The sequence below is a fragment of the Eurytemora carolleeae genome, unplaced genomic scaffold, assembly GCF_000591075.1.
Source record: "Eurytemora carolleeae unplaced genomic scaffold, Eaff_2.0 scaffold231, whole genome shotgun sequence".
Classification (NCBI taxonomy): domain Eukaryota; kingdom Metazoa; phylum Arthropoda; class Copepoda; order Calanoida; family Temoridae; genus Eurytemora; species Eurytemora carolleeae.
The window spans coordinates 173,025-186,227 of NW_019396122.1; the positions used below are offsets into that span (position 1 = coordinate 173,025).

The 13,203-nt window shown below is 32.8% G+C and overlaps 1 protein-coding gene across 1 annotated transcript in view; it reads left to right on the forward strand.

The window, feature by feature from the left end:
* The window catches only part of LOC111695578 (organic cation transporter protein), a gene marked incomplete in the record, with an annotated part of 16,629 nt that extends 4,833 nt beyond the window's left edge, over positions 1-11,796 (forward strand). Inside the window, 7 exon segments of the mRNA XM_023464946.1 lie at positions 1,443-1,560; positions 2,812-2,948; positions 5,847-5,966; positions 8,590-8,663; positions 10,373-10,476; positions 10,933-11,035; positions 11,191-11,796. Coding sequence (XP_023320714.1) covers positions 1,443-1,560; positions 2,812-2,948; positions 5,847-5,966; positions 8,590-8,663; positions 10,373-10,476; positions 10,933-11,035; positions 11,191-11,688 — 1,154 coding nt within the window.
* Positions 11,797-13,203: the final 1,407 nt, after the last annotated feature.

The following is a 13,203-nucleotide window of genomic DNA, read 5'->3' on the forward strand; positions in this document are numbered from 1 at the left end:
CTAGATAAATCGAGGATAAAAACCTAGAAAAATCTAGGGAAAAAAACTAGATAAATCGAGGATAAAAACCTAGAAAAATCTAGGGAAAAAAACTAGATAAATCGAGGATAAAAACCTAGATAAATCTAGGATAAAAACCTAGATAAATCGAGGATATAAAACCTAGATAAATCGAGAATAAAAACCTAGATAAATCGAAGATAAAAATGTCTGATTTATCTAGGACGAAAACCTAGATAAATTGAGAATAAAAACCTAGATAAATTGAGGATAAAACCTAGATAAATCGAGGATAAAATCCTAGATAAATCTAGGATAAAAACCTAGATAAATCGAGGATATAAAACCTAGATAAATTGAGGATAAAAACCTAGATAAATCGAGGATTAAAACCTAGATAAATCGAGGATAAAAACCTAGATAAATCGAGGATAAAAATGTTTTCAATTACATTGGTGATCTTCTGTAATATCCAATGGAGTAATGCATATTTTTCTTACTGTGAAATGGCTTTAGCAAGTTAAGCAATTTTTATTTAAGTTTTATTTGGGCCTTTTTAGTGCAAATTGTAAAATTATTATACTGTTTTCTCTCATTAAATGCAAAAGACCGCATGGAACCCATAAGAAAGATATGGAGAAGGTTTTAGGTCGTCATTTGAGTCTCTTTCTTTGGGGGTAACTCTAAATTTTTTCAGTAAATATGCGACAAAAAGTTTGCTCAATATTTTTTTCAACTTTTACGATTATGTGAACAACTAAAATTAAAAACAGACAGACAATAAAATGTTCTAGAGTTTTTTATTTTAGATTAAACTGTTATTATTTAAAGATTAATAAAAAGATATATCCCCGCCCCTCCCTCCTCAATCATATGTCATTAGGTTGACGAAAGTGAAGATTTAATGAGGTAGGTAGAGAACGGCTTGTAATTAGTGAACTGTTAATTATAAATGAGGTGGAACAGGGGTAAAGGCCAGTATTGATTTAAATCTTAAAATCAGAATATTTAAATTTAACTAAATGAAACAGAGTTGGAGAAACGAAGGTGGGGTTTTGGGTTCTCTAAAAACAAACACACATACACATGAGACTTTGAATAAATAAATAAATAAATTCTTATTCTGAAAACATTTTTAGTATATCAAATTTACTTACGTTTAAAACTTCAAAGGCTGTAAACATTGAAAGCTTTTTAGTTTCTTCTGTATGACAATTGGTAGTCTAAGCTTTCAGAAATATGTTCTAGATGGGTTGATATTTGGTAGTTCATAGTTAAATAGGTTCATGTTCTAGGTGGGTTGATATTTGATATAGTTCATAGATAAATAGGTTCATGTTCTAGGTGGGTTGATATTTGGTATAGTTCATAGATAAATAGGTTCATGTTCTAGGTGGGTTGATATTTGGTATAGTTCATAGATAAATCGGTTCATGTTCTAGGTGGGTTGATATTTGGTGTACTGACGGATAAGTTTGGAAGGAAACCAACCTACTTCATCGCTAATATATTGATGGCAGGTGGAGGGATCCTTGCAGCTCTAGCTCCGGAGTTTGTTAGGTTGGGTATCTTCTTCTAATATTTATTGGGATCAAAGGAATTGATATTTTCTAAAACCTTTCTAATATATTTGTCTAAGCTTTTGATATTTATAAACTAAAATTTTGTGATCTAACATAATTCATAGTTTAGAAAATCTAAGGTTTACAACGTTGGGTTGCAAAGATATATGACTTTGAGATTCAGAGTTTGTAAGAAGGACTCAATTCCGATACATGGGTAGCGAAATGTAGTATGATACGTAGAATAACTTGAACTTATATCTAACTTGAACCGGTGTGCAAGAGAGGTGGTTTTACTATTTCTACCTAGTGGTCCTCTTTTACAAGACCAAATAGTTCTTTTACAGTTCTATTCCTTAAACTCATGATTTCATGAAACAATGAACTTATATTTACCAACCCACATCATTTATTTATTAATATTATTATTAATTCATAAAATGGTTTCCAACTTCAAAATCTTTGTATTTAAACATCACCTACTGGACTACATCAAAGTTTCAGTATTTAACCATCACCTACTGGACTACATCAAAGTATCAGTATTTAAACATCACCTACTGGACTTCATCAAAATCTCAGTATTTAAACATCACCTACTGGACTACATCAAAGTCTCAGTATTTAAACATCACCTACTGGACTACATCAAAGTCTCAGTATTTAAACATCACCTACTGGACTACATCAAAGTATAAACCTGTGTTTGTGACATTAAGTCTAACCAGACCAGAGTAAGGTTGAACTTTATGTTTTTTTTTCAAATTCTCCTAAATAATATCTATACATACAAATATATAACAGTAAGAGTAATGTCAGTTCCTAAACGACATGGTTTTAAAATCCAACAAAAAAATAACTTAAATTGTTTAAAAATGTCAGAACATGGACCATAAATTCGATGTATATTGTCACAAACTCAAATTTTCTAATCTTTATATCTTTGCAACCTGATGGTATAAACCTTTGATATTTCAAACAGAGAATTATACTTTTAGTTTAAAAAATCAAAGGTTAACGCCATTGGGTTGCAACGATTGGAAAATCTGAGTTTGTGAGAAAAAGTCATTGCCTAATAATATTACTTAACTTAACTTAACTTAACTTGAAATTTAATTTGCAAGCACAATGGGCCAAAAAAAATTTTCTTTCGGAAACTTCACTTGTTGTGCGCATTACGAAGTCAACCATCATTCCGCAGAAATCAAGGCCATCCAAAATGTTGAATTTGACTGACCCCCTGATTTAGCTTTGTCTCTGCGAGGATCTTGACAGGGTTCGCTATAGCTGGGATCGAAGCCTCCTGTTTCGTCATGGGTATGGAGCTGGTTGGTCCTAGTAAACGAACCCTGGCCGGAATACTCTGCTGGTTCTTTGAGACAACAGGTAAACCTGATTTTAACATATTTTTAAGGATTAGTTCTCCGAAAAAAAGTTAAAAGTGTACCATCTAGATCCCCCCCAAAAAAATCAAAAGCATCACGACCCTTCGTAAAAGATTAAAAGTATATGTGCCTCGATCCTCCGAAAAAAAAGGTCAAAGTGAACCGTCTTGATTCACTGAAAAAGGTCAAAGTCTAGAATATCGATCCTCTAAGAAAAGGTCAAAGAGCCTCGATTCATCAAAAAAGTCAAAAGCGTGCTGTCACGATCCTCCAAAAAATGTTAACGCGTACCGTCTGGGTCCTTAAAAAAAGTTGAAAGCGTGCTGTCACGATCCTCCGAAAAATGTTAAAGCGTACCGTCTGGATCCTTAGAAAAGTTAAAAGTGTACCGTCTCAATCCTATGAAAAAAAGTTAAAAGTGTACTGTTTCAAAGCTCACTGTCTCGATCCTCCTAAAAAAGTTAAAGTTTAGTGTCTTAATCCCCCCAAAAAAGGTCAAAGCGCCTCGATCCACCGAAAAAGTCAAACCGTGCCGTTTGATCCTCCGAATTTTTTTAAGCGTACTATTTTGATCCACCAAAAAAAGTTCAAATCGCACCGTTTTGATCCTCCGAAAAAGGTCAAGGTGATACCAACTTGATCCTCCGAAAATAAGTTCAAAGTGTTCCGTTCTCGATCCCCCTGAAAAAGGTTACAGTGATCCGTCTAAGTTCCTTGAAAAAGGTCAAAGTGCACCGTCTTAGTCCCCTGAAAAGGTCAAAGTGCACCGTCTTAGTCCCCTAAAAAGGTCAAAGTGCACCGTCTCAGTCCCCTGAAAAGGTCAAAGTGCACCGTCTCAGTCCCCTGAAAAGGTCAAAGTGCACCGTCTTAGTCCCCTAAAAAGGTCAAAGTGCACCGTCTCAGTCCCCTGAAAAGGTCAAAGTACACCGTCTCAGTCCCCTGAAAAGGTCAAAGTGCACCGTCTCAGTCCCCTGAAAAAGGTCAAACATTTTTTAGTTGACAAAGTTCACTGATTAAAACATTCTTATAGTTTCCTTCAATTTTTAGAGAGGTTAGCTATTTAATTTCATTTTCATGTTGGAGGGGAGGGGGGGTGTAAATGATACCCTTCCCCCTTCTAGTTGTCTGTATTGAGAAATATGTGCCCCTGTATTGTATTTATGCATCTAGATCAATTGATGATAAAAGCAACAGAAAATCAATTATTTGTTTACATTTCATTTGAAAACCCCAGCTCCGAATTCTACACAATTCTAGAACTTTAGAATCATTTTCTGATCAATATGAGGAGAGCTTTGTATTGAATTCATAGAATAAATCTCTTTTTTGAATTTTATTTAATGCATTTGTTTCAAATTAAAAAAAAGATGAAAATGAAATGAATTACAAATGAATAAAATGTTTCAAGAACAGGAAAGTTTTAAACAAAACTACAAAAACTGATTTAACCAAACCTACTCAAAATACTGTAAACGATTCAGTAAGCATGATTCAAATTTAGCATTTTATAAATCCTCCCCTCCCCCCCCCCATGTGTTTTCAAACAGAACGCTTGCAACTTTATTTGCGCACTGTAAAAATCAATTGAATTGTCGAAATGTCAGCTTTCCAGTTGGAGATATAGGATCAAGTACTGTTAAACTATTGATTTATTGATAAAATCTATTAGGCGTCAATATTTCAGTTACTCTTAAAGAAAAGTGCAATACAATGATAAAAATATATTTGAAATTAAGTTATTAAGATCTCAATTGCGTTGTATAAAGAATACAACCGTTGCAACAAAGCTTTAAGCTCAAAGAAATAAATATATGTTTTGTGGCACTAATTAAATTGAATTAATAAGGGTACTATTAACTACGAGAAGTATTAAATTTCCGAAATAAGAGCATTTTTGGTCAAATTCTTTTGCTGTTTATCGTATTACTAAATTTGACAAATCTAGATATTTGATATTGAGAATTTTAAGACAAATTCATCCTTTTGTTCTATAAGTGTGCTTAACAACAATATTTTCTCTATCTCTATACAGGGTGTCCCAAAAAACATAACTAAGTAACGACAAAAAACGTTTGGAAACAGTTCAAAGATGTATGAAAGTACTTTGACTAGGGTAGGCACTCCATGCAGCCTGCAGGGTAGGCACTCCGTGCAGGGTAGGCACTTCATGCAGGGTAGGCACTCCACGCACGACACCGACGACGTTGCAAGATTTAGATTAAAACAATTATGTTTTTAATTTGAAATCATAGTTTGAAATTTACACGGTTAGGAAAATAACCTAACATTCTTTAAATAGTTGATTACAGAATGTTACACTGTGAACCAGAGAGAACATGAAGGTCAAATTTATGCGATATTCTTTTTTAAAAAAAATAAGAAAATATTTTTATATTTTAATAAGATTTTGAAATACCATCGGTTATTTCAAAGAAATGTTCGGGGTTTTTCCAAGAGTGTATGTATGTTACCCTAGAAGCCAATGTAACATTTTTCTTTTGCTTACATCTTTCTAAGTGTTACGGGTTGGATAGCTATAGGGCTTTTAGTAACATTCTCTTATCTCTGGGTAACACAGTACACTGATAGCTAGTGTACATATAAAATACACATATTTTTACATATTACATATTTTAAAGCTCTCATAGTTTATCACATTCTTTGGCCCTTTTTTTAAAAACCGGCTAATTTTTTAGATAGAACTGGATATGATCTGAACAGCTATACAAATGTATCAACTATTGAGACCGGGCCGAATTTGAAATTTGAACAGGCCATGTATTCACCTGGTTTTCTCGCTTATCCAATTTTATAACTTCAGTTTTGAAGAAATATTATTGGCAAAATCATAATAAATTTTTACGTCGTTCTGTGAATTCATAGTGGATTTGTTGTCTAGGTTTGCTGTGTACTGTTGCTCTGGCGTATTTGCTCCAGGAGAACTGGAGATTACTCCAGGTTGTGTATTCAGCTCCAGCTCTACTCTGCCTCGTGTACTGGTGGATAGCTCCAGAATCAGGTTTAACAATTTTCCCGTTCTATCCAAAATATTCTGTTATTTTAGTTTACAATGATAAGCAGAAAAAGAAAGAATTTTTTTAACGACGTAATTACTTGAAAGATGCAGAAGACGACTTTAATTTCACTTTATTCTGTATAACTTTATCTAAGTGTATGTCATTGTAAAGAAATCTTTCTTTATATCAAATTTAAAGCTTAAAAGCCCTGCATGAAGCATACATACGGCAAATAAAGGGTTAACCACAAAGAATGCGACGTCAGAGACGACTGTACGGAATTCGTTCACTCTTATTTCATTCTTTGCCAAACCATTAAATATTCCGTTAATTGAATATATTGTAGGATAGAAACCCCAGTCAAATCATTAAATATTCCGTTAATTGAATATATTGTAGGATAGAAACCCCAGTCAAATCATTAAATATTCCGTTAATTGAATATATTGTAGGATAAAAACCCCAGTCAAATCATTAAATATTCCGTTAATTGAATATATTGTACGATAAAAACCCCAGTCAAATCATTAAATATTCTGTTAATTGAATATATTGTAGGATAGAAACCCCAGTCGTCATAAACGTCTCGTCCTTTGTCGGTAACTCTGTATACAGTAATAACCAGAAACTTTGAAATAGAAAGACGACTTTTAGAATCAATTTATAAGCATATAAAGTCCAGTGAGCATAAGACACAGCAACTGTAAAGTGTAATCAGACCAATTTCACTAAATTAGTTATTTAATAAGTGTGTCTAGTAAAACTATTTGCTTTGTAAAAACATCAAATACATGTTGTCTTCATATTGCATTGTTTTCTGGCTATCACTGTATCATACGGATCTAGCTGAAAACTGAAAAAAAAATATTCTTGTCTCGTCTAGGATAACGAATATTCTCGTCTCGTCCAGTATAACGATTAACCGAATCATATTTTGTTCGTATTCAAACCAATTTTGGAACTAATCACGATCGTCCTAAACTTTAATTTTTTAATCCCAATATTACTGCAATCTACTGATGTAAAACTTTAATTTTTCAAACTTTACTTATTAGATCGAGCAGAGAATCCATAGTTTGTAATATCAAAGATCTACAAAATCATTCCTAAAAAATGTATAAATTCAACCAATCAGAGTCGCGTATATAAGGCCGATAAATTTGAAATTTTGCGCGCCATTAAAGATTATATACAGAAACGAGAGGGACTCACTAATTTATAAAAAAAACTGTTTTTGATTTTTCTCTCTACTATATCCAAGAAAGAACTGATTAAGAAGAAAATCAAAAGGTTGTCCATTGGATACTCAGATTAAGTAATCGGGATTAAGGATATCTCATTCTAAAGTTTTCAGAGCAGGTTGCAAAGCTGTAATTCTTAGAAAATTAGAGGATACGGAAAGTCAGTTCCTTTACGGAATTGAACCAGTTTTTGTGTGACTTTGAAATTACAAAAGATTGCCCTATTTTTACAGAGAGGAACGATTATATAGTAAAAAAGATTGGAAGAATAATTTATTGCCTCCGACGCCGATAATAATCAATAAATCAATATTTATTACTAAAGATTGCATTTTCCTATAATGAATTAAGATTTTAAGATTAAGAAGTATAAAACTCGTGTTTTTTTTGTTTTAAGTAACAAAATGAAAATATTTTATAGTATTTTCTTAAAATATCAAATAATGAAAAGATTTTATAGTATTTTCTTAAAACATCAAATAATAACAAGATTAATCAAGTTTTTTTTCGTTTTGGAAAAGTTTGAACTTTTAAAATTAATAAAATTTAGTTTCCAAGATTGTGTCAAACAAAATTTTTTTTAATGAATGATATTTTTTACTTTTTTGTTAATCTCTTCCAAATTTTAAAAGAGCTGTACAATCTTTTTAAAATCAGGACATGCTCTCTATTATTATGTAAAGTAAAACGAGACAAGTTTAAAGAGAGTGTACAAGCGTAATTTAAATTGGCCCTCATCATAGATATACATATCATATCATATCATAGATATCTAGGCCCTACATGCAAAGATGGCAATGCCCGATTCATGACAACCTTTATCTAGTTAATAATGTGGAAGAGATTGTCAATTTTGTAGGCTTAAAAGTGTATGATTCTGATAATTCCTGTATCTTTTTCTAGAGTAGAAATGCTCAAGACACTTTTGTATAGAAACCATTGACATCTTTGCATGGAGGATCACTTGAAATTACGCTTACAGTTCGTTTAAATTGCACAGCTAAACTGACACAAAAGATAAGTGGTTGAACTACACCTGTGTGGTTAAGCTACTCTTTTCTTTTCATTAAATCTGGTTCCCTGTAGTATTTGATCAACATCATTATATAACAATGAAAACCAAAAATTAAAATGATCAACGGAGAGTATCTAATCAATACAAATGTTTTTTTTTTGGAGCAACCTTTCAAACAACAACAAGATAGGTTAACGGAGTTTAATTTTCCTCGTTCTTAATATTAATATATTTGTACAGTGTGCTGGTTAGTAGCACGAGGAAGGAATATTTGTACAGTGTGCTGGTTAGTAGCACGAGGAAGGAATTAATATATTTGTACAGTGCGCTGGTTAGTAGCACGAGGAAGGAATTAATATATTTGTACAGTGCGCTGGTTAGTAGCACGAGGAAGGAATGAAGAAGCAAGGAAACTAATTTACAAAGCAGCAAACAGGAACAAGGTATTAAAAGATGCTTTGCATCGAATTAAGCCATCGATACTTCAGACCAAGGTACTAATGCAAGGAAATTTATTTCAGAGGTGTACGCTTTTTTGTACTGCAGTGTACTGTCTTTGGGCGGAAATGTAAACACAAGACGGATGTCACAGCCTGACATAGAATCCATTTTCACATAAATAATCTATGAAATATTCTTGTCATAGGAAACTATTATGTACATTTTCAAAATTATCAAAATTTAATGCTTTTCTCCTCCTCGGATACTAGACGAACGTACTGATGCATCTATTTTTGTTTACAAATTCCGCCCAGTGAGAACTAGTTTCAATATGTTCGCAGGGTATACGCGACCACAATTAACTTTCCTTGCATTAGTACCTTGCTTCAGACGAAGTTATATCTCGTGGATCGTGTATTGACGTGAGGGACTATAGGTGTAATTTCAAGTCAAAGATATTCCCGGTGTTTACACGTGTTTAATATTCCCGGTGTTTACACGTGTTTAATATTCCCGGTGTTTACACGTGTTTAATATTCCCGGTGTTAACACGTGTTTAGTATTAAATTATTATTTAGTTGAAGTGCCCGGAGTGGCCCGTAGAACAGTAGAATGTTCAGCATTTACAATTACAAAGTAAATACTCCGTCATCCTTGATCAGACAACGATATAAAGGGTATCGTTGCAATCAGACATTCAAATGGACGGACACTTAAAATTACGTCTACAGTCCCTTCAAGGATTTAAAAGTCAAATTTATCAGTTTTATCGGAATTAAAGGGGGTATAGGCTGAAAGCTGAGAATCTCAGGAGTTGAACGATACCTATAAGACATCACATCATAATCATAAGTTCATGATCACAAGTTCATAATCACAAGTTAATAATCACAATTTTATAATCACAAGTTCATAATCACAATCCTAATGTAAGAATGTATACATATATACATTGAATATTGTATATGTATGTAAACTATGTATATTGTATTAGTGTATTGAGTGGATTGCTTCTCATAAAAAATGTATACAATGTATTTGCCCTTTAAATGTGAAATGTTTTCCTTATTTCCCTTTCTTCACGAACATTTTCACACTGGATTTTATTTTGATAAAAATAATTTATTATTAAAAATGTTTTCCATAAAATGTCCGTTAATTCAAGTGTTTGTAATTTTATATTCTACTATTTAGACACAAAAATATTTTCTAGAATAAAAAAATATAGTTTTGAAAATGTAAAGATAAAAATTCAATGTTTTATAAAACAAAGTAAAGTTTCAGAGTTAATTTTGATTTTAATAGATGAACATAGATAGAACCAAGTTTTTGTCATTTCTCAACTACAAAAAATAGTTTCTCTTCTCCAGTGATAAAGTGAATTAAATTAGAAAAGGTATATTTCTAGATTTTGAAAGGGTTCTGAAGAAGCAATTTAAAATCTTAATTTAGACTTTTTTAGTTAGTATTTTTTGCGAAGGAGCAATTTGATATCATTCACATCGTTATCCACAGCATACACTATCATATCGGATTTCCTCCAGAAAACCGTATAGAATACTGTATTTTTTTTGTAAGTAGTACATTACACACGTAAAATAATTTTTTTTTAGAAAGATTTAATGTTAGAATTTTTTTGTTATGTCCCAAAACTCCCAATAAAGAGCTATGGCCGATCCAATATCATGGAACACCTTTATATAATTTGAAGGTTACGATCGATGAGAGTTTAATTCATGAGATGGAGCTGAGTATAAAACACGAACTCGGAGAAGAGAGGACGGAGAAAACATATACTGCTGTAGATCTGTTCAGGTGAAGACGACATTTGCAAAAATTTTAAATCATTCTTCCGACCTTGTTGCTGACTCTTGAGTTCTGGAAACAATTTGTGATTAGACCTTATTGTGTGTCTACACTCTATTACTGTGAAGAAGGAGGAAGGGGGGGGGGAAGGAAGAGGGAGGTAGAAAGATGGAGGTAGGAAGAGGGAGTTAGAAAGAGGGAGGTAGGATGAGAGAGGTAGGAAGATGGAGGTAGGAAGAGGGAGGAATGAAGAGGGAGGTAGGAAGAAGCAGGTAAGGAAGAGGCAGGTAGGAAGAGGGAGTTAGGAAGAGGCAGGTAGGAAGAGGGAGGTAGGAAGAGGGAGGTAGGAAGAGGCAGGTTGGAAGAGGCAGGTAGGAAGAGGGAGATGATGAATATAGAAAAATGTGGGAAAGGAGGTGAGAGAGGATGCCAGATATGACAAAAACTATATTGATTGATAATTAGGTATCCAGTGCTCCGATGGAAAACATTAATCCTAATCCTGTGCTGGGTTACATGTGCAAGCCTGTACTATGTTCTACTTCTGGATCAGTCAGAGCTATCTGAGGTACCTAGAGAAATTAGTTTATGATAAACTCCATATTATAAAGAGACGATGTTAGATCTTCAATAAAAATAAGTTTATTTTTTTAGACATCTTACTTATACCTTTTTATATTCTTTATGAAAAAAAATTTTAAATGTTTTTAAATATTTTTTTAGGATAAATATATCGGGTTTCTGATGACTGCTGCTGTTCAATTACCCGGATACGTTTACGTTATATTCACCCTGGAGAGACCTGCGTTTGGGAGAAAGAACTCCATGTGCATGTTTCTAATCCTGGCCGGGACAGCTCTATTCACTCATCCGTTCATCCCTGAAACCTATCCACGACTCAAAATACTAATATCTATCATCGGCAGATTTGCTGCTAACTGCTCCTATACAATCCTGAATCTATTTTCTGCGGAGCAGTTCCCAACCGTGGTTCGCGGAGTCGGAATGGGGTTTTGTGTAGTTGTCAGCAGATTAGGAACCATGCTTGCTCCGTACCTTCTTCTTCTAGGACGATACTCTCCTTGTCTCTTCGGAGTATCCGCTCTTGTCTCCGGACTCACGGCACTACTACTTCCAGAGACTCTCGGACAACCTATGCCAGAGACACTCCAGGACGGAGAAGAGCTAACTCTGAGTCTTCCGTTTAAAAAAACCCGTTAGTCTTTCGCGTAACTAGATCTATAAAACACAGGGCTCAATGGTTCATGATAAAGAGAGTTAAAATAAACTATAAGACGTTCCAAAAAAAAGAATAAAATTATAAAACTAGAAAAAGTTTTAACCGGAAACATGTTGAGAAATTGCTTCAATTTTGTTTATTTCCCAGGAGATCGATCAAATCTGAGTTTTATTAATGATTTAGTGATAAGAGAGGTTACAAAATAGTAATATAAAGAAACATCAGAAAAAAGCTAATCCGTCTGAAAAAATAAGGGATTGCGTACATTAAGGGGACTGCCCCTAAAGCACTGAAATATTTTTCAATATGCTTAAAGAATATTTATTTATTATTTAACCCATACATCATCAAAATTTATGTGGTTGCAATGTTTCTATGTTACATTATTACATTAACAAAGTATTATAAAAATGTTAAGGGTCATAGACGATAAATCGGCAGAATCAAATTCGGTATTTCGTAATTTGTAATTGAAAATGAGGAACCTGAGTTCAATGCAGTATTTATCGAATAATTTCCTTTTTAAGTTGATATTAAATTTATGTTTGAAAACCATTATTAATTATTTTTCTTCAAAGAAACATCGGATATAGAAATAAAAATAGTACCGATCTGTACCCAATTTGCAGATTCGGATTCTTTTTACACCTCCTTTCATTCTTTAACTGCCTTTGACATTAGCATTTTTTTAAATTTCAAAGCATAAATCTCATTTTGTTTTTTTATCTTCATAGCGTAAAATTTCTCTACTAAATACCTGCTATGCTATAATCCATATAATCCACAATATATTCCATATATTCAATGTTATTAAGATAAAAAGTTAAATCACTTAAGTATATTTTTTTGGGACTTCCTGTATTACAGCAATTTAACCTGAGGCCGAATTTAATGAATTTAAGTCGCGGCTTAAATCCGCCAAAACCCGGTTTAAATTGAGCGCCGGCTTAAATCTTGAAACATTTGATACAATTTTAAGTGAAACCAACCAGAATTAAGCCGCGGCTTAAATTTAAGTCGCTGCTCAAATTCTTTAAATTCGGCCTCTGAACAATTATCTGTATTTAACCATTGCATTCATTCTGAAAATTTATTGAAATAAAAATAAAATTAGAAAATTAACAAAATGTTATCTGTAATTTATACATAATATGTAAATAATATGATATAGAGATGTAAAAGAGCTTGAAAATCTGATTATTTTGATGACGTCTTGAATAAATAATTTTCTATTTTTCCTGTAATATGAAAAGTATTAAGAAATGATTTGAAGTATGACGTCATATTCCACCTGGCCTTTAGGGGAACCACTGACATTTACAATACAATATATTTTTAAATAATGTAAATCCAATAAATATATACAATTAATTGCAGCTTTGAATTTAATTGACATGTGCAGACTACAGTTTATATTGGCACACTCACTGATTTTTAAATACATATTTAAAGCTTAAAGAGAATAAACACGTAATTTCAAAAGACCTCCATTTAAG